This window comes from Aspergillus versicolor (assembly GCF_001890125.1).
Source record: "Aspergillus versicolor CBS 583.65 unplaced genomic scaffold ASPVEscaffold_3, whole genome shotgun sequence".
Taxonomy (NCBI): domain Eukaryota; kingdom Fungi; phylum Ascomycota; class Eurotiomycetes; order Eurotiales; family Aspergillaceae; genus Aspergillus; species Aspergillus versicolor.
In genome coordinates, this window is record NW_024467526.1 from 2,595,788 (window position 1) to 2,619,251 (window position 23,464).

The 23,464-nt window shown below is 49.1% G+C and overlaps 8 protein-coding genes across 8 annotated transcripts; 6 read left to right on the forward strand and 2 right to left on the reverse strand.

The window, feature by feature from the left end:
* Positions 1-611: 611 nt before the first annotated feature.
* Positions 612-3,961, forward strand: ASPVEDRAFT_51714 (uncharacterized protein; the record flags this gene model as incomplete). Its single annotated transcript, XM_040814521.1, has 4 exons — positions 612-896; positions 949-1,697; positions 1,775-2,771; positions 2,831-3,961. 4 exons carry the CDS (start codon positions 612-614, stop codon positions 3,959-3,961), a joined length of 3,162 nt encoding a protein of 1,053 aa, XP_040666311.1.
* A 1,074-nt stretch (positions 3,962-5,035) lies between these two features.
* Positions 5,036-6,439, forward strand: ASPVEDRAFT_40062 (putative MFS transporter). The gene is made up of 2 exons (XM_040812041.1): positions 5,036-5,154; positions 5,218-6,439. The coding sequence occupies exon 2, from the start codon at positions 5,246-5,248 to the stop codon at positions 6,359-6,361; it is 1,116 nt and encodes a 371-aa protein (XP_040666312.1). The 5' UTR covers positions 5,036-5,154; positions 5,218-5,245; the 3' UTR covers positions 6,362-6,439.
* Positions 6,440-7,043: 604 nt separating this feature from the next.
* ASPVEDRAFT_128758 (glycoside hydrolase family 55 protein) lies at positions 7,044-10,353 on the forward strand (the record flags this gene model as incomplete). The annotated part of the gene is made up of 10 exons (XM_040806575.1): positions 7,044-7,550; positions 7,630-7,812; positions 7,894-8,173; positions 8,221-8,286; positions 8,349-8,888; positions 8,947-9,139; positions 9,195-9,349; positions 9,411-9,591; positions 9,670-9,703; positions 9,760-10,353. The coding sequence occupies 10 exons, from the start codon at positions 7,044-7,046 to the stop codon at positions 10,351-10,353; spliced, it is 2,733 nt and encodes a 910-aa protein (XP_040666313.1).
* A 1,168-nt stretch (positions 10,354-11,521) lies between these two features.
* ASPVEDRAFT_51717 (glycosyltransferase family 31 protein) lies at positions 11,522-12,903 on the forward strand (the record flags this gene model as incomplete). The annotated part of the gene is made up of 2 exons (XM_040814522.1): positions 11,522-12,511; positions 12,589-12,903. The coding sequence occupies 2 exons, from the start codon at positions 11,522-11,524 to the stop codon at positions 12,901-12,903; spliced, it is 1,305 nt and encodes a 434-aa protein (XP_040666314.1).
* A 194-nt stretch (positions 12,904-13,097) lies between these two features.
* Positions 13,098-14,575, reverse strand: ASPVEDRAFT_128056 (polysaccharide deacetylase family protein; the record flags this gene model as incomplete). The annotated part of the gene is made up of 3 exons (XM_040806512.1): positions 13,098-13,516; positions 13,592-13,677; positions 13,725-14,575. 3 exons carry the CDS (start codon positions 14,573-14,575, stop codon positions 13,098-13,100), a joined length of 1,356 nt encoding a protein of 451 aa, XP_040666315.1.
* Positions 14,576-15,008: 433 nt separating this feature from the next.
* ASPVEDRAFT_149500 (DEAD/DEAH box helicase) lies at positions 15,009-17,320 on the reverse strand (the record flags this gene model as incomplete). The annotated part of the gene is made up of 9 exons (XM_040808203.1): positions 15,009-15,402; positions 15,464-15,612; positions 15,665-15,858; positions 15,924-16,075; positions 16,132-16,211; positions 16,262-16,622; positions 16,674-16,809; positions 16,868-16,925; positions 16,977-17,320. The coding sequence occupies 9 exons, from the start codon at positions 17,318-17,320 to the stop codon at positions 15,110-15,112; spliced, it is 1,767 nt and encodes a 588-aa protein (XP_040666316.1). The 3' UTR covers positions 15,009-15,109.
* A 1,109-nt stretch (positions 17,321-18,429) lies between these two features.
* On the forward strand, positions 18,430-20,661 carry ASPVEDRAFT_40067 (pantothenate kinase). Its single transcript, XM_040812042.1, has 4 exons — positions 18,430-18,961; positions 19,089-19,371; positions 19,443-19,953; positions 20,006-20,661. Exons 1-4 carry the CDS (start codon positions 18,749-18,751, stop codon positions 20,271-20,273), a joined length of 1,275 nt encoding a protein of 424 aa, XP_040666317.1. The 5' UTR covers positions 18,430-18,748; the 3' UTR covers positions 20,274-20,661.
* Positions 20,662-21,542: 881 nt separating this feature from the next.
* pigc (phosphatidylinositol N-acetylglucosaminyltransferase) lies at positions 21,543-23,274 on the forward strand. Its single transcript, XM_040809052.1, has 2 exons — positions 21,543-21,974; positions 22,037-23,274. Exons 1-2 carry the CDS (start codon positions 21,614-21,616, stop codon positions 23,197-23,199), a joined length of 1,524 nt encoding a protein of 507 aa, XP_040666318.1. The 5' UTR covers positions 21,543-21,613; the 3' UTR covers positions 23,200-23,274.
* Positions 23,275-23,464: the final 190 nt, after the last annotated feature.

Here is a 23,464-nt window from a genome sequence, read left to right on the forward strand (position 1 = left end):
TTCTAGTATGCTCCTTGTGACGAGGCGACTGGTGATCGGGTTTTCAAAGGCGCCCTATGATTGTTTTCAAATAGGCCTCTACTCCAGTTCGACGGCCTGGTTTGTACCCCTCAGGTCGTATCACAAACAGCAATCTATAATAGACTGCTGAGATTCTCACAATGAGGACGATCCGTTCGCGGATAGCAAATCAACAGGCTTGCTCTTCCGTGTTTCTTCTTCAATTGTTTACGGAGTGCTCGGATAGTTTTCCCCGTTCCTCTGAGCCAACGCAGGAAACTTTTCCATTCCCAGCCAACCGATAATGCGGTGCCAGGATCATATGCAATTTGCACATTCTCGTCAATATTTTTTGGGGCTAGTGAGGCCAAACAGTACTAAACCAACCGAATCGGATGTGAAGGTGGCCTTATCCGAGCCCCGCGTTGCTTTTCCGAGCACAGCCCTAACCGGCCGGGTGCGGAGCAGGAGAAGATTCCCCAAGCCATGTGAAAAGGACTATACTTCTACTGCATTCTATAGTACTGTTATATTTCAACCCGGACTTCGTCTTATTGTCTTGGTGACGAACCCTACCTGGCCCCTAAACACACCTACCCGTACTTTCAACCATGCTACCAACATCGCAGACGAGTAGTGACGCCTTAGTTGATGGAAAAGACACCCTGAACGATTTTGCAAAACTTCCGCCCACTCCACCGGCGGAAACCGGAACTCCATTATATACGGTCAATGATATCCTGTTGCATCGTATACCACATCCACCTGGTGCCCCTTTGGTCGGCTATCCGCAAAGCACACATGGAATCAGCGACTACAAGTTCTACACTGCACAAGACTTGGACAGGTTTGCAAATGGATCTGCCAATATTCTGCAAGATTCTGGACTTCCAAAGGTAACCAAACTCGAACTGCATGCGAAGGGCTACTTACTGACAGCTCATTTAGTTCTCTGATCCCGTCGAGAACCGGGTAGTAGCAATACTTGGCGCTTCTAACCTTGACTATGTCGTTGCTCTGTTTGCACTATCCAGATTAGGATATGCTGTTCTATTGCTGTCTACCCGACTCAGCACCGAAGCCTACGCCAACCTCCTTGCCAAAACCAATTGCAGCAATATCATATATTCCTCCACGGCACAACGAGCAGCGTCGTTGATTCAAGATGCTGTGCCAGAAACAAAATCCTATTTAATACCAGAGTATTCTAGTTACTCGCAATGCGTCGAATCATCAGAATTGCAGTTTACTGGACAGCCGGAAATGAGTCGGAAACTGGCTTTCATTATTCATTCCTCGGGCTCTACAGGTCTTCCCAAGCCAATTTTCCAGACGCACTCGGCTTGCATTGCCAACTATACCGCCAGCAACTCGTATCGTGCGCTCTTGACACTCCCCCTGTATCACAATCACGGTCTATGCACATTATTTCGATGCTTGTTTAAGGCAAAGCCCGTTGCCATTTACAATGCAAATCTACCCCTGACCGGCAAAAACGTCCGTGAAGCCATGGAAACATTCCAGCCTGAGAGTTTCCATGGTGTACCATACGTTCTGAAACTCCTAAGCGAGGTTGACGGGGGAGCTGAGGAACTAGCTAAATGTCGGCAAGTTCTCTTTGGAGGAAGCAGTTGCCCGGATGACCTTGGAGATTACCTTGTGAACAAGGGGGTCCGGCTAATCAGCCATTACGGAGCGTATGTAGTATTCCTCAGGCCTTATCTCTTCAGACTTGCAAAAGCGAGAGTCACACACTAATATTTACGATATGTAGCACGGAAGCCGGCCAGTTGATGACGTCCGACCGCCCCGTTGAGGACAAGCTGTGGAACTACGTCCGGCCACTGAAGGGTGCTTTGCCCTTTTTGAGAATGGACGAGCTCGAGGACGGCTCCTACGAGTGCGTTGCCCTCGACGGACTCCCAACTAAAGTCACCTCCAACTGCGATGACCCGCCGAATTCCTTCCGTACTCGAGATACATTCTTAAAGCATCCTAGTATTCCAAATGCCTGGAAGTATCTGGGTCGTATTGATGACCGAGTAACCTTAGTCAATGGTGAGAAGGTACTGCCCGTACCAATTGAGCACCGCATTCGACAGAGCAAGTTTGTGAAGGATAATCTCGTGTTCGGCGTGGGAAGGCCACTCCCGGGGTTGATTGTTGTTCCCAGTGCTGAGTGTGAAAATATGACCAACGATGAGATTCTCGATGTTGTCTGGCCTGATATCGAGGCCGCAAACAAGAACGCAGAGGCATTTAGCCAGATATCCCGCGACATGGTTATCGTATTAGCCGTGGGGTCTTCGTATCCAGCGACTGATAAAGGAACCATGATTCGAAACCGCTGCTATATGGAATTCAGCGACCTCATTGAAGCCGCATACCAAGCACTGGAAAATGGCTCATCTGATGACGCGCAAAAGCTCTCTCTGGAGTTTGCAGAACTGGAAAAATACCTTCTAAATCTTTTTAAATCCGATCTAGGCTTTACAGAACTTGGTTTGGACTCCGACTTCTTTGAGGCAGGAGTTGACAGCCTCCAGGCGATCAAAGTAAGAGGCATCATCAAGAGAAAGATCAACATCGGGTCCGCCGAACTCGGTAATAACGTTGTTTTTGACTTTGCGAACATCAAGAGGCTGGCGGCGCACTTATACGCCCTTCGAACCGGTGACCAACGAAGCGAGGACGATGAGCTGGCGGTCATGTCACAGTTAATCGACAAGTATTCATCTTTCGTAGAGCGGCCAGAAACGGAGGAAGTTATTGTAAGCCCCAAAAGCCAACCCTATTCCTATTAATTTCAGTGCTTACTAGATTTAACCAGCTCCTCACTGGAACAACCGGTTCCCTTGGTATCTATATTCTCTCTCGATTGATGCAGAAAAGTAATGTCAAAAGAATATATTGCCTTGTACGAGCATCGAACACAAGCAACGCCCTTGATCGAATTCTTTCCAACTTGGCTTCAAGGTCACTGCCCATGGTAAACGTCTCAAAAATCGTGGCCTTGCCCTCCCAGCTCGGTTCAGAGAGCCTTGGACTGTCTCCTTCGGTGCTCAGTGAGATTCGGGCCTCCCTAACCAAGGTCATACACTCTGCCTGGGCTGTCAACTTTACGCTAGGTGTGCGCAGTTTTGAAGCGCAGCATATCAAGGGTGTCCACAACTTGATAAATCTATGCCTCTCTAGCGAACGGTCGTATCCAGCACAGTTTTATTTCTGCTCCTCCATATCCTCAGCTGCTGGAACGCCACTGCCTGCCACCATCAGCGAAGCCCCGGTTCCTAAACTCACGGACGCACACGACATGGGCTACGCGAGGTCTAAACTTGTGGCAGAACGAATTGTCCAGGCTGCAGCAGAGCAAACTGGTATGATCGCCAAAGTTCTCAGAGTCGGTCAAATTGTTGGCGACACGGTAAAAGGAAAATGGAACACTACCGAGGCAATCCCTCTGATGATTCAAACAGCACATACGCTGAAGGCGTTACCAGCACTGGACGAAACCCCATCTTGGCTTCCCGTCGACGTTGTCGCAGACGCCGTTTTAGACCTAGCAAGTCTCCACGATTCTTCTATCTCAGGCTCCGCCATATTGAGACAGTTCTCGCACGATCCGCATACAGTCTACCACGTCCAAAACTCCAGGACTTTCAAGTGGACAGAAGAGCTCCTCCCCGCATTAAAAGAAGCAGGGCTTGACTTTGAAATCCTGCCCCAAAGGCAGTGGGTTGAACGTCTCCGCGAAGGCGAACAGGACCCGCAGAAGAACCCAGCCATTAAGCTGTTGGACTTTTTTACGGAGAAATATGACAACGACAAGCCTGGTCGAGCGGGTCTTGTGTTTGAGATGGAGAAGTCCGAGGCTGCAAGTCCATCGTTGAGAGGGGGAGTAGAGTTGATTGAGAGCAGACTGATTAAGAAATTTGTCGACTACTGGAGGAGCGAGTGGTGATGGACAGGATAATTTGACTCAAGTTTGTTTAGACTGTTCAAATGTACATAATTTTGCGTCTCTCTTCTATGATCACACTGCAAGAATCATTGATCTATGTCCAGCCGTTATCATTCAGTAAATGATTTAACACCCCACGGTTTAAAGTAGCTTTCGATAAAGAAAAAGCCCAATTCTAAGCCATTTGTACATTACACTCACATAGGACCAGCTTCAACTAATGTACATCCTATTGCTTGTATGTCCTGCCCCCCAGCCCAGGAAAATACACGATGGTGTCCACTATTCAATCCTCAGAACTGGATAATACTACTCTCTCACAAAATATCAATAAAATATTAAGTTACTGCTACCTATTATTTGCCGGGATATTTCCAGTGTCACCTCGCCCCGGGTACGTACGCGTTCCGATTGGGGGAATAAACTCACTGAAGCTTTCAAGGTAACCCCAAGGTTCCGAGAACAATGTTAGAGAGCCAGGGGTATCATGGCATTTCCGAGAAGCTTAATATATGCAGTTCGGAAAACTGGCATGCTCATCCTCCGATTTAGGATCATGAACCTGGCAGCCCTCAGCTCAGCTGCAAACGTGGTCCTGCCGATTGGTCTGCTGTGTTTCCGGGAGTACTTGGCAATCTCGGATCTGACAGTTCTCGTTTAGCTGTTCCAACACTGCCATTTACCCCAGATTATTTGAAGCGGGGGCGTGGAGGCCTTGAGCTTGGAAGTATATCAAGACCCACCGAGCTCCTCGATATTGATGAGGAAGTATCCCTCCTCGCTCAGCTCTTTTATACCAGTTACCAAGTCCAACTCAATAGACATTTCTACCATGGCCGACATATCTCGTCAAGGTGTCATCGAGAAGGAAGCTCGCTATGCTGAACATATTGGCGATGTTGAGAAGAGCGAGCGAATTCCACAATACGACAAGTTCGGGTCAGCAGCCAAAGTCGATCCCAAAGAAATTGCCCTTGTCAGGAAGATTGACTGTTATATGATGGTTTTGCCTGCCTATCCCCTACTGCTGTGCTATGGTCCGCTGACTGCTTTCAGCCAACGGTGTGGGCGATGTATTTTCTCAACTTTCTGGACCGCAATGCCCTCGTCAATGGCAAGCTGAACAGTCTCACCGAAGACTTGAACCTGGTTGGAACGCAGTATAATACCTGCGTTAGCATTTTGTTCGTTGGGTAAGAATTATCCCTCTCCTTCTGTGATGCATTCCACATTCTGATCGTGGTTTTTGTTCAAAGGTATCTTGCTGGGCAAATTCCCTCCAACATGATTCTCAACCGCATCAAGCCGGCATGGTACATGGCGGGCTTCATGATGGCCTGGGCGATTGTATCCACACTTACATGCCTGGTAAAGGACTACCACGGAATGCTCGCCTGTAGACTTATACTTGGTGTTGTGGAGGCGCCATTCTATCCCGGAGCCTTGTTCATGATATCGCTTTTCTATAATCGCAAAGAGGCAACCACCCGCATGGCAATCCTTTATACCGGGAACATGCTGGCCAGTGCATTCTCCGGTCTCATCTCCGCTGCTGTGTTTGCGACTCTGGATAACAAACACGGCCTTGCTGGCTGGCGGTGGTTGTTTCTGATTCAGGGCGTCGTGACTGTGGCAGTAGCTATCGCTGCGTTTTTTCTCCTTCCAAATTCCCCAAAGGAGACCTTTTGGCTTACCCCAGAGGAACGACAGCTCGCACACGACCGCATCGCGCGGGACACGACTCAGAAAGAAGAGGGAACAAGCGTTTGGACGGGGCTTCGAGACGCATGCTCGGATTATCGCTGTTGGATTTTCGCCCTGATGTGCAATTGTCATCTCTCTGCCAACGGGTTTAAGAATTTCATGCCCACAGTCGTTGAAACACTCGGCTTCAACTCAACTATAACCCTTGTTCTCACTTGCCCGCCGTATCTTCTGGCCACTTTCACTTCAGTCGCCGTTTCATGGTCCTCTGGCCACTTTAACGAAAGAACCTGGCACGTCACGATCTCCAAGTTGCTTGCCATCGTTGGATTTGCAGTCGCGTGTGGGACATTGAACATCGGCGGGCGGTACTTTGCTATGATCCTGTTTGTCGGGGCCACATACGGAGTTAATAACATCAATATTGCGTGGGTTGCGGCGACATTGGGACAAACTGATGAGAAAAAGGCCGTGTCGATTGCAATGGCAAATACCCTGGGCAACCTTGCCAGTGTTTACACACCATATCTGTGGCCAGACAGCGACGCTCCGAGGTTTTCGACCGCCATGTATGCCAGTATTGGGTTTTCGGCCGGGGTTATTATATTGGCGTGGGTCATGAGATTTGACCTCGCGAGGCAAAATAAGAAGCTGCGGGCAGCTGATCCTGGGGTTGTCAATCTCTATGCCTACTGAGGCCTAGAGGTCCATTTAGTGTGATATCAGATAGGATTCTTCTCGAGTATTTTGCCGCAATGAGACTTTGTCAGTTCAACCGTAAGAGATTAATGTGCAAATACAGCTCATTCAGCAACACCAAAAATATTCTCGAGGACTCGAGTAATTGGAAGAAGCAAAGTAGCTCCGTCGGAGTTATTTCTTGTAAAGCCCCGAAATGCGGGGATTGGCGTCTGGTGACAGGTCAAGCCTGACCATGTATAACCTGCTGCTTGGGTTACATGGGCTATCTGCTATTCCTTCCACGTCCATAGTCGCACATTAGACGGGGCTCTGCGTCTTGTCGCTTCACTAGCTGGGCAATCTAAACTCCTGCATGATTAGGGCACGGTCAAGACCGGCTCACTTTCGATGAGATTTTAACCATTCTCCTCATTCGTGCTATGAATGCGCGCAGCTTGGATGGTGTCAAGGGGGTCGGGTGGCATCGAGTGCTTGCAGTGTAACAATAACACTCCCTGCCCTTATCGTAGCTGCCATATAAGTCAAGTACGACCGTACCCCCATCCCCAGGTTGGAAGGCGCGTTGCACGATTTTGAAAGGAAGGTGCCCGACCAGCTTGCTGAGGGGGTTTCTAAACTTCTTCAACTATTCAATTCACGACGGAACTTATGGGAATACTCTGACACATCTGCCAGTATGGTTAAAATTAAATTTCTAAAAGTCCTTGGGGCTTGCGTCTCTCTGCAGGCCTTTACCGGCCTGGCCTCAGGCGTCGATGCTTTGGTCACTCCGCGAAAGGAGGAATCTCCTTCTATCTTCCCTTCACGGGGAGAATTTAACTCTCATCATTCCTTACTCAATGAGGCGACCCAAGAAAGCATTGATGAGGCACGCGAAGTCGTCCGAAATGCCATCATTACAATGACAAAGCTCAACAAAGCCCGTCTCGATAGCCCCATTCATAATACGTACAGCCTGTACTCTGGTGCAAACTTTACCAGAAGAAACGATCACAGTTATCCTCCTCTACTTCATATTACTGAAGAAGTTGCGCATGCCGCCGCCCTTGTCGCAGAGGCAGATAGGGCAAACCAATTGGCTACTGGATCCGCTACACTGACCGCGCGAGCAGAGGGGACGTTCTGGATGAAAGATATCAGACGCCAGGGAACTGTTCCTTGGGGTGATGATGCGCAGTATAAAGTGAGCACATGGGAGAAACTGCCTTTTTCCTCGCCCTTTGCAATCTTGACAAACGCTTTGACACGCGGTCTCTCAACAGGTCTTCCGGAATGTCGTTGATGACTACCATGCTGATCCAACTGGAGCATCGGATTCCACTGCTGCCATCCAAGCCGCTATCAACGACGGTAACCGCTGTGGTGCAAGGTGTAACGGATCAACCAGAAAGAACGCCATAGTATACTTTCCTCCAGGGACATACCTCGTTTCCAGCTCCATCGAAGTCTTATTTGCGACACAAATCATAGGTGATGTAAGTTCAGCATTGTCCTGCCATAAGTTCATACATTATTAACTCCCTTAGGCAAACAATTGGCCGACCATCAGAGCAGCGAGCAGTTTCATAGGCCTGGGAGTTCTCTCAACTAATCAGTACGTGGGCGGTACTGGGCCTGACGGCGGTGATGCCGAGTACTATGTCAACACCGCGCGGTTCTACAGCCAAATTCGAAACCTCCGCATCGACATCACATCCACGGACCCGAATGCGTATGTCTGTGCTATTCACTACCAAATAGCGCAAGCTACTAGTCTGCAGGAAGTGGAGTTGATTGCCACGACCGGGACTACACAGCAAGGGATATGTATGTTCGCCTTCAATTCAACCGGTTTGTTATTGACACTAGGGCAGTCTCGGAGAATGGAAGTGGCGGCATGATGTCCGACGTCACATTTCGGGGTGGTAATTTTGGCTTCTGTGAGTCGCTAATTCCAATCCCAATTCCACCCCCCTTGTACCCCGACGGGCTAACAAGACAGATGGTGGAAACCAACAATTTAGTGCTCATCGAATGACCTTTATTGGCTGTTCAACGGCCGTCCAAATTATCTGGGATTGGGCCTGGGTCTGGAAATCCCTCCACATCCAAGGTGCTGATGTTGGTTTTCGTCTTATAAATAGCGACGGTGGTGGAAATATTGGGTCTGTCTCCTTCGTTGACTCCATATTCACTGACGTGACTACCGCCGTAATCTTAGCACCTGCATCTCCAACTCCTGGTTCCGGTACTACCGGTTTGATCTTGGACAATACTAGGATCGATGGACCCATCGTGGATACTGCTGGTACGACATATTTGGGGGCCGGATACTATGACAACTGGGTCCTCGGTGCTACATACACTGGTGGGACACGGTCTTGGACCTCGGGGGCCTCTATTTCATATCCTCGAGAAGGATCACTACTCGGGGAGAGGATTTCTGGTTTAAACAATCTGCCATATTTTGAGCGAAAGAAAACCCAGTATGCGGATAGACCCATCGGTGATTTTGTCCAGCTTAAATCCCTCGGTGCTAGAGGTTGGTTCCACTTCAGCCTACTCCTCATCCTGTCATTTTGCTGACTGACCGGACGTAGGAGACGGTGTCACGGATGATACGGCTGCTATCCAACGCGCGTTCAACGACTACGGGGATGGAAACAAAATTATATTCGTGGACGCTGGCACTTATATACTGACTGATACCGTAATAGTTCCCAAAGACGCTAGAATTCATGGAGAGGCCTGGTCACAATTTGCTGCTTTCGGGAATACCTTCTCTGATGCAAGGTATATCATACTTCACTTAAAGACAGAACAGTTATCACTAACGCAAAAGTTGTAGTAATCCACGGGTCATGCTCCAGATCGGTAATATAGGGGACGTGGGAAATGTAGAAATGCAGGATCTAATTTTAACGACCAAAGGGGGCACGGCCGGGGTGGTATTGATGCAATGGAATGTTAAAGCAGCCAGACCTGGTTCTGCTGCACTATGGGGTATGTGAAGCCTGATATCCTATAACTTATGACAGGTAAACTTACAACCGTCTCGTACAAGATGTTCATGCTCGCATTGGTGGTGCGACTGGAACTTCTCTAACTCCTCAAGAGTGTCCCGCCTTGACAGCAGGGACCAATCCGGCTTCTTGCCAGGCGGCAAGCCTTATGCTTCACCTAACGCCGGAGGCTTCAGGTTATTTTGAAAACATGTGGCTCTGGGTGGCTGATCACATGATAGAGTACGCCCGTCTCCCATCCTCCTGCAAACTATGAAGCTGGTATATGAGGCTACTGTTTGCTAACATCAAATTTCCCAGTGACCCTGACCTCAATGATGCTTACAATAACATGGTTTGTGCTTCGCTTCAAGTTGCAGGAATTCGCCGTTCCTACTAACTCAACACTAGGCGCAGGTTAGTATATATGTCGCTCGTGGAATGTTGATCGAAAGTACCTCTGCTACTTGGCTCTATGGCACATCCTCGGAGCACAGCGTCTTCTATCAATATAATTTCCACCGCGCCCGAAATATCTTCACCACTGTAATTCAGACCGAGCCACCCTACTACCAGCCCAACCCTAGACCACCAGCACCATTCAACAGCCAAGTCGGCCTCTACGATTCGGATCCAGCCTATACCTGCCGCGGTGGAAGATTCGACGGCTGTGATGAGGCCTGGGCGGTTATCATCACGGAGAGTCAAAATATCAACATTGCCAGTGCTGGTACATACTCCTGGTTTAGCTCATACACTCAAGACTGCATCGACCATCATGCCTGCCAGGAGGCCTTGTGGCGCCTCGACAACAACTACGACAATGTCCGTTTACAGCACATTATCGCTATTGGAGCAGAGTATATTTTGGTGTCTGACGGCCAGGGAATTCTGTCTACTGATAATTTGGGAGTTACGGCCCACCCAGCGTGGGCTCAGGTATCAATATTCGATGTCCCCTCTCATGGCCAACCGCCACTGAGTGTCTCTCCACGAGTACTTTAATCTGCCGACCATGAAAGGACACCGAAGCCTAGTGGCGTGTTTATAGTTTATCATATGATGTTGCTTTGGCTGTATCGATTTTGAAGTTTCTTGTCGCCCGAGGTGAGAAGCGGGTTTTAGGGCTAGTTAACTGAAACGTCAGACGGGACAAACCTTGGGACAGGCGCGGGGCAGCCCGATAGACGTATAGTTAATCTACATCGATCTACATCGCAGAACTTCGCAATCAATGCTAATTTGATTCGGTTGTCTATCTCCATAGCAGTACCTTGCCTATAAGTTATCAAGTTTCTTGCTTGGTCGCCTAAAAAGGCGTCAGTATTAAAAATTGATCACATGCTCTGTAGTTATATATATATGATTATGTAATACATGAGATTATGAATTCTTATCCTGAGGCATCATTCGATCCGCCGCCCCATTTTTTATCTGGCCTCTCATTCCTCGTGCCCTTCACCTGGAATTGGTCCGAAATTTATTGAGATGGACAGAGTTTCCCAGTGATCGGCATTCCCAAGGCTCCTGTGCCCACCTGCTGCAATCATAATGGCCCTCGGTCGACTCCGAATTCCTGTCAGCCTGATGGCCTTCTCATCCTGAGTTCTGCTGAGTGCTGAACTGCTGTTCATTGACATTCCCCCCTTGTCGGTCTCGCACTAAGCAAAAGTGTCCACTTGTCGACTTAGCCTCGATCGTTTATTTCTTTTTCGTCCCAATCTTTCGCTGCCTTGCTCCACTTGTGGCTCAGTTTCAGAAGCTGTCAGTGCCCATGGGCTCTTTCTTTACTTGTGAAACGGACTAAACGCGTCATCACAGCTCCTCAGATCTTCGAAAGCTTCCCCTCGCTATGAGGCGTGGCCCGATGATCCTCCATACTCTCTCCCTTTAAGAACAAGCGACAACGTCGATCTTCTCTCCGCCCCTTCTGAACTTACCCGTTAATCTGGCTACGTTTTCTTTTCTCGCCAATTCCTCGCCGCTCCTTTACACGCCCCTCCTTCCCCCCTCGACCGAGCGCTGAGCTATATCTATACCTCACACCCACGCCGGCGGCACGAGAGCAGAAAGAGAAGGATACAGAGGAGGCGACCCGAAGATGCACCCAAATCTCGAAGCTCGGCCGGTTTACGTATAATCAACTCTCGCAAAAGCTTCACTGTTAAGGAGAATGAGCTCCCACCGCGGTATCCGTCGCCGTATCGCCGTGGTCGCAACCCTTCTCACCGTTTTCCTCATCTACCACTTCTCCTTCGGGGCCGTCCCCGACACGACGACCACGTCCTCGCACAATGCACACGGCAGTCCCAACCAAAAGACCCAGTGTCCCCCACTACCGGGAATCGAAGATGTCCTCGTTATTATGAAAACCGGCGTCACAGAAGCCCTCGATAAAGTTCCTGTGCACTTCAAAACAACCCTCCGCTGCATCCCCAATTACGCCATCTTCTCCGACTACGAAGAGGAAATCAACGGGGTCAAAATCCACGATGCCCTCCGCGGCGTCGACCCCGTCGTGAAAGAGACAGTTGCAGACTTCCAAATCTACAACCGTCTCCAAGAGAATGGCCGCCAGGGTCTTAAATCGCAAGATTTTGCCGACGAGGCAAACTCCGCCATTGGCAAACCAAACAATCCAGGCTGGAAACTAGATAAATGGAAATTCCTTCCCATGGTCAAGGAAGCTTACCTGCGCAAGCCAGATGCCAAATGGTATGTGTTCATGGAAGCAGACACATACTACTCTTGGCCAACCCTGCTCGCGTGGCTCGACCGCTTCGACGCCTCTAAGCCGCTCTACATCGGCACGGAAACTCAAATCGCAGATGTCATTTTCGCGCACGGCGGCTCGGGCTTCATGATCTCCAACCCGGCCATGAAGCGCGCGGTGGATGAATACGACGACAACTCTGCCGAGTTGCACGAGTACACAGATTCCCATTGGGCCGGGGACTGCGTGCTAGGGAAAGTTCTCTCGAACGTCGGCGTTGACCTGACGTTCTCATGGCCAATTCTTCAGAACACCAATATCGGGGAGCTCGACGAGTTCACAACGGGGTTCTACAGACGGCCGTGGTGTTTCCCGGCCGTGGCTTTCCACCACCTATCACCGAGTGATGTCAAATTTCTGCATGACTTTGAGCAGCGGAGGTTAACAAAGGTAAACTATACTCCGTAACTACCTTTTTTTTTAGCTCTTGTGATCCATTGGCTGACAGTCCTGTTTTACTTCTGTAGGGTTCAAAACCTCTTCTGCATAGCGACGTTTTCAAGGAGCTTATCTTCCCTGAACTCTCCAACGTCCGAGATGGCTGGGATAACCTTAGTGACAAGGAACAATCGTCAGCATCTACATTCCAGGAATGCCAGTCCTACTGCGACAAATCCACCGACTGTGTGCAATTCGTCATGCGCGGTGGGAAATGTTATACTGGTGCGACACCACGACTTGGGTCGAGCTCCTCAAATGCTCGGTCTGGATGGGTCATTAATAAAATAGAGAAGATGGTAAAGAAAGCACCTAAATGTTCTCGACCAGACTTTGGGCGATGATCTGATTTTTCTATTCTTTTTCGCGGGTCGAAATAATTTGGACGCTCCAAAGGCATCGATTTCTGTATTTCTAACACATCAGATCTAGCCATGTGGTTACTAAGGATTGTTATACAACTCGGCGTTGGTCACTGATTCTGTAGCCTGTACATGTAGAGTCGTTCATGTCAAAAACGAAACGACAAAAACTCCCTTCAAACATACTCTGTTGGCTCCTGGTAATGACTGTTCCCAGCATTCCTATCCGACTGAATCCTGTGTCGCCCGGTCCCTCGTTCACGGTACCGGTTAGGATCAAACGGGGGGCTCTTGGGATCCTCCAAGCACTGGTCCACTCGCATGATATCGACGTTGAGGCTCTTGACGAATCGGATAAACTCTCGGAAGTACTGGACTGTTGTAGAGTTCAGGTAATGCATAACGACAAGATTTCCTCCTCGGCCCACGTCTCGGAAGAATGCATCACGTTGTCGCTCCGGCGTTTTGCTCTCTGCCCATAACCAGTCCTCCACATCGACACTCCAGTTGATCACATAAGGATCTTTAATGTACGCTGCCAACCGCTGCCGGGTTCTCGCACCAACCGTGCCGTAGGGCGGACGAAAGTAACGAGCTATTCACGTCAGCTGCCATGTTTCTACTAGGTGAGGGAAGGCAGATTTTCAAGGAAAGGTTATGAACCACATACATTCAATCCCAAGCAGTCTTTGAAAGGTCTCAATGTTGTGGACAATCTCCTCATCGATAGCCATGACGGTATCGAGACCTTCTATTCTTTTTGAGATGTCAGCATCGTCCTTAATGATTGGGATAACACTTACTGCTGATGTGTATCCGAATGTAGGGCGATCTGATGGCCCCTTTGCAACATTTCTTTATACACACCCGAAAAATTGGCTTCCTTGTCCCGGAGCCCAGCACCAACTACAAAAAAGGTAACCAAGATCTTTTCCTCTTCCAAGATCTTGATGACGTCTTGTACCAAGTGTGGCATCCCATCGTCTATCCCAAACGCAAATGAATTCGGTTTCGTACAGTGAAAGAACAGCTTTCCGGTCTCCAGTTTTGGAGGCACATAGAATCCTTTTGGAAGCTCCGGCACGATTTCCACCCTGTGAAGCGTCACCATCTCTTCCGAGAAAAAACCGTGGAATGAAACCGACACCGTCCGAGATTGGTCGATCTCAAAATGACTTAGTGGTACATATATATCATTTCCCCGCGCATAGCGCTCTGTTTCGATACTGTCCCACGTCTGTAGGAAGGGGCTTCGGCGGGAATCACATTTCTCATTGTGTTGGTTCAAGGAAACGGTAAATTTTGTAGACCCGGAGGATACTATATGAAGGTACATATTCTGGTAAGGACGCATATCGAAGCACGTTGCCGGGCCGAGCTCCGTGTGGTAGTTCTGATCCGGATCTGTAGGGTAAAGACGGATATAGCCATCGCCAGGCTCGCTGACCAAATTGGTACTGGGGCCGTGCCAAAATCCCAAATCGTTAACCTCTGAATCTGTAAACGAATCGATCACCAGGGCAGTCGTATTGTCTCGCGGTACGGTATGGTTCTGAATGGATGTAACAGTGAAATCGGCAGGTATCGGCGGAGGTGGGAGTAATTCCACAGCGAGGGTAAAAAATGGAGGGCTCAGTGCTGCAATGAGGCTCATCCAGATCAGGACCACCTGGTTGCTAGATCCCAAAAGCCTCATATTAACGTCCTCAGTTGACTGGATCCGACGGACTCTTGGATGCGCTGAAGATGGAACGTTAGAAATAACTTGTGAATAAGTGAGGCGTCTGAGAGCAACCAAGGAGTGTGATATTGAGACGGACTCCAAGTCTCGCAGGCTGTGGGAGGAGCGCCGCCTGTCCGTAAGTGGAAACAACGTCCTCCAGAGCCACCAACTCCAATGGGGAAGTTACGTTGCTGCATTTTATTGAAAAGGGGATTGTCAAAAGACGTAGCGTTATTAGATTGCTAAACTGAATTTCTCCAAGTCGGACAAAGACAGGAGGCACTGGGCTTTGAATCCAGCCATTAGAATCAAGAAACAAGAAAAGCAAACAAATTGAACCTAGCGCAACACCATCAACCATCATAGGATCATTCATTTGGCCGAAAAACAGACGACTGGCATTCCATGCCTGGTAGAATTTCATGGTCTCGGCGACTGCGCAACTAGCGAGGTAGCATATATGGACTACTCCCAGCCGGGTTGAGCTTCAGCAGCTTCATCCTGAGTAGAACCCATACCACCCCAACCGCCCGTGTTTCCGTTACTGCCGGTAGCTCCATATTCTTCATTTTCTCCGTCGTCGGTGTCATCGTCGTGGAAGTCCACCACTTCACCTTCCGGCTTGTAATCGGCAAGGAAATCAGGCACCTTCTGCTTGCTTTCGATCAGGATTTTGACGAGATCGGGTGCAAGATCGGAGTCTTTTTCGTTGTAAAACGAGGTGGCGAGACCCTCATTGCCGATACGCGCAGTGCGCCCTAGTAAGTGTTAGGGCTTCTCTAACCCTAAATAGGAACACAGTGAACGACGCTTACTTACCAATACGATGAATGTACTCGGTGATTCCGCCATGCATGTAACTGGGGAGGTCATAATTAATAACATGCATAACGTTCTTGATATCTAGACCACGAGCAGAAACGCCTGTGGCTACCAAGATTGGACATCTAGCGGCGCGGAAGGCACGCCTACGGGAAATGAGCAATTGATTTATCATATTGAGGTTGGGTGACAACTTACAAAGCATCCTCGCGCTCGCGTTGAGTACGGTCGGCATGAATGGAAGTACTAGGAAGGCCAAGATTGTAGAGGTAATCATCAATAAGGTCCGCCTGTTGCTTCGAGTTCACGAAAACAAGGGTGCGAGAGGGGGGCATAGCAAGAAGCAAGTCGTAGAGGCATTGCTTCTTAAGATGGGGCTCTGCGTAAACAATCTTTTAAGAGAAAAAATAGTTCATTAGCGACATGTTCTGGGACTCCATCCACCTCAAAGACATACATTCTGGTCCACATTGATGTGAGTGCTTCCGGGGCGACCAATACGAACGCGAACATGGTCGTCTGCAAGGAACTTGCGGGCGAGCACACGGCAGTCCTTGTTGAAAGTTGCCGAAAACATCATATATCTGTGGTCAGCATCCTCATTCATGTCTGTGTTTGTTATTAGCGCAGGGTCGGCGTTGGAAGAGCCGGAAAAGAATATGTACCTCCACCGGACATGATCTTGGTGAAATCAGACTCCCAATCCGACTGAAGGAGTTCATCGGCTTCGTCGATGATGGTGTACCTAAATTTATGATTAGACATGCTCGTTGCATAGTCTTCACGGCTTCGTACTTTACACGACGCAAGGAGAGTATATGCGGCTTATCCATGAAATCCAGGAGCCTTCCTGGGGTTCCGATGAGAATATCACAGCCTTTTTGCAACTCGTCTCTCTGGTCGCGCACAGGAGCGCCGCCGTAAACCACACAGGGGCGAAGCATCGATCTATAACAAAGGCGCCGAGCCTCATCAAAGATCTGAGTTGCCAGCTCGCGAGTTGGTGCCACAATAAGGACCAGTGGCTCAGCACGAACGTTGTCAGTCATTGGGTCGAACCCAGCAGCCAAGTTAGGGCGTGGTGCTGCGAGCTTTTTCGCCTTTCCCATCAACTGAGAAAGGACTGGGATCAAAAACGCAGCGGTTTTTCCCGAGCCTGTTAGGGTTAGCAAGACAACAAATATATGAAGTTTCAATGGAGACGAACCGGTTTGAGCTATGGCAATAAGGTCGTGCGAGGTAAGAACTGCTGGGATAGCGTACGCCTGGATGGGAGTGGGAAATTCATAGCCGCAAAGGTTAATGTTCTCGCGCACGATGGGGTGGATACCTGCGTCGTCGAACTTCATAGAGTTACTATCACAGTGTGGAATGTATCACGATGAAAGAAAGGATGCTTACACTTTTGATTGGGTTAGGTCTCTCATGACTCTCAGCAATGACCTCGATGTTTCGCAGGCTATGATTTGTTAGTATATCCAATGAAAAGTAACACAGGGGGGGCACTCACTTTCCAATCTTGAGGCCGGCCCGGTTGATAAACTCGCTGCGAAACAGCTGTTCCTCGAGCCTGGGATTTTTGGGGCCAACATCACCATATTCGTCATTCCATTCGTATTTAGCAGCATTTGCCGCCCATTCAGGGACAGATTCATCCTGTGGGTTCTCACCACCTTCTGCAAGCTTCTCCGAAGGTGCGAACTTGTACTTGTCATAGTCCAAAACTTCAGACTCAACCCAGCCTTTCTCACGAGCTATGGCAGCAGCCTCGGTGTTCCTGTTGTTTTGATCATTGGTGACCTCTGCGAGGGCGTCTCTCACCGAGGACACCTCGAAGTTGCCAGTGTCATCCATGGTGACTGGAAAGGTGGCCCCTGCGAAGGGATATAAAAGTCAGCATTTCAAACTAAGTGATAAAGGTGGAGGATACTTAAGTAATTGAAACGGTGAAATTATGGAAGGCCTACTTTGGTGAATGCTTGAGGGATCAAGCCAGTGTGGGAGTTCGAGGAGAGATGGTGGAGGAAACGTAGAAGAAAGATGGAATGGGTGACAGGAGAGGAGATTGGTAGGTGGGAGAAACACACAACAAAAAGGCGAAAGAGAAGAAATTTCGCAGAGCTTGAGAGGTTGAATTCAGTTACTGAGGTGAGCATGTTTTCACCCTGGCTCCAAACAAACACAACCACCATGCTCTTTCAGATTACTTTTGTGGGGGGAAACAGCTGTACGAGGTTGCTTCACAGTGGGGTAACAGCAAATAAAACTGAAAGGGTTTTATATTGCACATATAGCTGTCAAACCAAGCTGGTGAGTGACAGGATATGAGGCTATACACTGCGTTTCTATGCTATGGTCAGCCATGGATGAAGTGAGGTGGTGCTCTGGAGGTATTGTTGGCTTGGAACAACAACAAAGTTATCAACATGATCCAAAGAGGATTTGAATAATTAATTGACATTGGAAACGACTCTTGGTTTAGAAGAGTCGAGACATTTCTTCTGTTTCTTTCCTTGGGCGTGGCAGATCCAAGTACATGCGTATCGCCGCCCATGCGTTTGCAAGAGGAACATAAGCAGTCAAATCCGGAGTTATTGCAAGGTTTATTGGATAAATCACTACAAAAAACATTACAATGTTCAGGATTTCTTATTATAGTATTCTCAGATAAAAAAATCCGTTGCCCTCTGCCATCCATATCCCAATCCAGGCACCTCGCGGTACATAGAATTTATTTGATTTTGTCGTAGTGATCGGAATGACCATCCCTGCTTAAGGTGATTTTTAACCGTCTCAGTGCTTCTGGTGTCCGTCTCAATGATTTTGGCGATGTACGAAACAAAGTAGCCATGTAGACGGAAGAGAGTTGGTGCCTGAGGACAACGGCAGCCTTACTGATACATAATTGGCAGACGTCATTTTCGTCTTTCACAGTCAGCCGCGATCATTAAAATGAAGTCCGAGGCTCCCAGGGGATGCAAACGACACCGGGACGGAAGCTTGCCCGGCTACTCTTTGGAAGGTAGAGTGGCGCCCGCTGATTAGACCACAGCTTATCCTCGGCCTGCTCAGTTTGGTTCCACCCAAGCTCTCAACAAATTCCGGGCAGAAGGAAATATACGCCGTACGGGCCATCACGGGAACTTCCATACCGCCGACATTGACTGGAAAAGGAACATCAACTCCTTCTTTTATAATCTTATTCCACGCTTCAGTTGAGGTACCTGTTCTTCGGCGCCAATTCTCCCACAAATTCGACTCCATACTTGTCGCAATAGCACCATGTCCTCCACGGACACAAATCCCGCCCGAACCCCTCGGCTTGAGCAAGCCATAACCAACCCAGGATCTGTCAAGATCAATGTCAAGGGCGCCTTTATCGTCGACGATGACCCCCGCTCCAAGAGCCCTGTAAGGACTGATGGCGTCCATTACGAGGGTCAGGACATTCGTTTACCTCACCACACCGGCGTTGTGAGCCATGTTGCCGTCGATGTAAGATACCTGGATTTTTTCTTGCCTCCGTGGTTCCCCGCACCTCGCACCCTCCCCGCAATCGCGTTTTTGCCGACCGTCAACGAAACACACTGTGTGACTGACAATTAAATGTGATGTTCGATAGATTGGAGGCTCGCTGGCGAAATTAGTCTACTTCACACGCGAACTGGACTCGCCAGACAATGGCGGGCGGTTAAACTTTATTAACTTCGAGACCGATCGGATACACCTTTGCCTGGAGTTCATCAAACAACTCAAGGAAGAGCACCGGGGCCTCAATGGGGGATCTAAAGAGGAATTATGTGTCGTAGCTACTGGTGGCGGGGCCTACAAATATTACGACAAACTAAAGGAGACATTAAACGTGAACATCATGCGAGAAGATGAAATGGAATGTCTCATTACGGGTATGACCTGACCCTACCTACCACGGAAACTACAACCGGGAGAGCGAAAATCTAATTTGACTTCTACTTAGGGCTTGATTTTTTTATCACCGAAATACCGAACGAAATATTCACATATAGTGAGACCGAGCCGATGCAATTTGCCGAGGCCCGACCGGATGTGTATCCATACCTCTTAGTAAACATCGGCTCCGGAGTTTCTATGATCAAAGTGTCAGGGCCAAAGCAATTCCAACGTGTTGGGGGAACTCACCTAGGCGGTGGAACGTTTTGGGGTATCATGTCGTTATTAACAGGTGCCCGGACCTTTGACGACATGTTAGCAATGGCGGACCGAGGAGATAACAGCGGGGTGGATATGCTAGTCGGTGACATCTACGGCATGGATTACGGCAAGATTGGTCTGAAGAGCACCGCTATTGCAAGCACTTTTGGGAAAGTATTCCGGCTGCAGAACGAGGCACAGCACAAGGAAAACGCAGAGGGAACAGAGAATGGAACCGAGAATGGAACCGAACATGCCGACGACGATTTGATGTTTAAACATGAGGATATGAGCCGAAGCCTACTATATGCTATCAGGTAAAAGCTAGGCCCATTCCCGGTACAGAACGACCACCACTAACTTTCCCAGTAACAACATCGGACAAATCGCCTACCTCCAGTCTGAGAAGCACCAAGTCAAGCATATCTACTTCGGTGGTTCTTTTATTCGTGGACACCGTCAAACGATGAACACGCTGTCATATGCTATCCGTTTCTGGTCCAAAGGCGAGAAACAAGCGTACTTCCTCCGCCACGAGGGCTATATCGGCGCAGTTGGCGCATTCCTTCGCCGGAAGCCAGTCAATTGGGGCCGCAGAAACAGCATTGACGAGCATACGCCTGCTAATGGAATTTGAATACGGACATCTTTGAGGTGGAGGGGCACTCATCAGTCACCTCTAAATCACTTTTGAGCGTTTGATACCCGTTGATCATGTTGACATGCTATGCATCCTGGTCCCAATCATTATTACGCTCGCCAGATTTGATTTTGTCTTCTTCTGCGGGCCAGATTTCACAGAACATTTCAGCGAGCGCCCTGTTTTTATACAAAACCGTACTACTTACTCCTTATGGAGATAATGTTTTCCTTTTCTTTTTTAATTAGGTTTTTTGCCGTATTTTTGGGTTTTTGTTTCGGCACCCTTCATTTGGTATCATTGTACATGGTCCTGCGAAAAGCCTTTGACTTTTTATCTTTCAGCTTCAGGGATAGACCAATCATACAAATTCATAGAGGTGTTTGCCTATCTATCGCCTTTAAAGGGAGCATTCAAGCTCGGGTATGTAGCATGGGTTACCTCCAAATTAAGCTTCTTAGTGGCTGCTACTATTTGCTGCATAGGCTTTTGCCGGCCTGGCTTACAGGAGCATGTCATTTCCGGCATCTCGAGAAGTCCCTTCTTTTTCAAAATAGCAACATCCGTAGTCAACGCCAAATGTGATAAATCAAATTCGCCAGTTCCATCCGTCAACTGCGCCAAGGCTTGCAACTGCCCCCGCGAAGCGAATGGACAGGACTACGTGACTGTTCATTTCGTCCAGGTTCAGCAGAACATCCCCCGTTTACTCCTGAGAAGTATGGGAAGGAGTAGGTTCTTCTGACCATTTCACGCAAGAACTGCATTCGTCCTTACAGTGGCAGCGAAAGCCAAATACTCAACCGAGCCGGTCGAACTACACGCTGAAATCAAGGAAATCCTCGAATCATGGCATGCGAAGGAGAGGCGAGATACTGACCCAGGGCTCTTTTACAAACTAGCAGTCATCAAACCTACGGTGCAACATGTTCGTTATTTTTATTGGTGGTCAAAACAACACTATATATTTGCAGGGAAGCAGGGCGGATTCAAGCTTCTTGGACGGCATGCTCAGGATATTACCAGGGAATTAGGAAACCCCTGACCATTAAAGTCACACTCGCCGAGTCACAGCCTCACAGTGGCCAGGTTAAAAACTACTAGGACGAACACTATTGTATACATTGAAATAATAATAAGAATTCGGGATCTGGAGGACAACTTGGCTCTACCAACACCATTCCAGAAACGGAAGGCACTAAATTACGCACGGACAACCCCGAGTTTAGTGACAAGTCTATTTCCCGCCCGCCTCTGCTCCGTCTATTTCGATCGAAAGAGCTACTTCTATCCCAGATTGACCGCCATGCTTCGAGCATAACGATCAGGCTACCTCGATGCCTTCTCTGCCTGATTCGCCGCCCCCCGTTCCCCCTCCAGTCCCTGTTGAAACCCATCCGAACCGCACAGGTGGGCTGAAGCATCCGTCGGCGGAACAACGCGCGCTCCCCGATCCCACTCGCCTCGCCCCTGAAGACGCATACTACTCTTCCTCTCTTCTCCGGAGTCGACACGGTAGCTCGAATTATGAGGACCCGATCCGTCCCCTAAGCGGGACTGCTGGCACCGCTGCCTCCGTTGCGGACCTGCGACCGCCGCCTGCAGTACCGCGAAAGGAGAACCGCAAACTACGAGGAGCAGGCATACGCAAAAAGCGGAAGGGTGCTTGGAAAAAGTTGCTATGGGTAAAACAGTCATGTATGAATCTTCACGTTGGGATTATGTCCTTTCGCCGGCGCCTACTAACTTCGGAGAAATAGATCCTGATAATTACACCGACACCGAGACGTTCCTCGATCACCTGCAGAGAAACCCCCGCGTGCGCCCTTACGACTTCTGGCCGCTAGTGGCCGACTCGACCGTTATTGTGCAACATGTCTGTTCTGTGGCTATCTTCGTCTGCTGCTTTGTTGGCATTGTCCAAGGCCGCGTAAGCCCAGTTTCGGTTGTTTGCTGGGGAAGTGTCGGAACGGCTGTCGGTTGGATTTTATGGGACTGGTGGGCGTTCACAGAACACTCAGAGAACCGGAGGGCTACGGATAATTCGATGGAGGGGGATGACGAGTCGAGTTCCAGTTCCATGATGAGCTCCGTGAACCCTCAAAACCAGCAACGGGCGAATGGGCAGAAAGAAAACCATGTTCATGGCCTTGGACTTAGCATAGCACAGAATGAACCAGGTCCTTTGAGACGGCAGAGCACAGGACTCAGCACTGATTCTTTTGTGCCGCAGGATCCTGGCTCGCCTCCTCCAGGTTCTCCGCCCCTTGGATATACAAATGGTCCTTCTGGGCCATCTCATTCTCAAGGCTGGCAGCCTCAGTCATTTCTTTCGCGAAACAAGCAACGATTATCCACCGTGAAGTCGGCTTTCCTCATTTATTTTTCACTACTTGGGCTGAGTCCTATCCTAAAGTCCCTTACAAAATCGACTGCCAGTGACTCTATCTGGGCCATGAGTTGCTGGTTGTTAATCATGAATATATTCTCATTCGACTACGGAAGTGGGGAGGGCGCGGGCGCCACCAAATTCCCTGCATCTCTGTCCACAAATGCAGCGGTCATGGCATCGACGGTGCTGGCGTCTCGCCTCCCGTCGACAACACATGTGTTCAGCCTGATGCTATTCTCTATTGAAGTTTTCGGCCTCTTTCCTATCTTTCGGCGTCAGCTGCGCCATATTTCATGGACTGGGCACATATTCCTCACCTTGGCGCTGGTCATGTTCGCCGGCGGAGCAGTTGGGATCACATTACGAGGTGGATGGATGGGGGCGATAATTGGATCATTCCTGGGAAGCATTTTAACAGCGCTGACGATGGGTGGTTGTAGCTGGTGGCTAATCAGCCTCCAGAAGTATAAGAATGTTGTCTCGGGGCCGTGGGATCCCGCTCGGCCGATTATAAGACGGCATTGGGACTGAGGCACTGTGTTTGAGATACCCCTTCACTTGTTATCCTTACTATATCTATAATGAATATTGCATTAGGAACTCTCTTATCCTCTGTTTCTCACTTTTACCTAGTAAGGCTGTAGAGCAGAGCGCCCAACACTTTTGGGATATGCCATTGGCGCTCTGAATCTCCAGATTCCAAAGATTATATTCAAGAATTCATTTGCCCCAGGGTCGTCTGGGGAAAGGACACCGTAAAATAACGTGTGGCGCCCGGCCAGCCCCTTGACCCGAT

Bases quoted from the DNA above. Each gene is read 5' to 3' on its own strand.
- ASPVEDRAFT_40062 (XM_040812041.1), top strand. From the start codon at position 5,246: ATGATTCTCAACCGCATCAAGCCGGCATGGTACATGGCGGGCTTCATG.
- ASPVEDRAFT_40067 (XM_040812042.1), top strand. From the start codon at position 18,749: ATGTCCTCCACGGACACAAATCCCGCCCGAACCCCTCGGCTTGAGCAA. The intron at 19,372-19,442 runs GTATGACCTGAC...ACTTCTACTTAG, and splicing joins AATGGAATGTCTCATTACGG to GGCTTGATTTTTTTATCACC. The intron at 19,954-20,005 runs GTAAAAGCTAGG...TAACTTTCCCAG, and splicing joins AGCCTACTATATGCTATCAG to TAACAACATCGGACAAATCG.
- pigc (XM_040809052.1), top strand. From the start codon at position 21,614: ATGCCTTCTCTGCCTGATTCGCCGCCCCCCGTTCCCCCTCCAGTCCCT. The intron at 21,975-22,036 runs GTATGAATCTTC...TCGGAGAAATAG, and splicing joins GCTATGGGTAAAACAGTCAT to ATCCTGATAATTACACCGAC.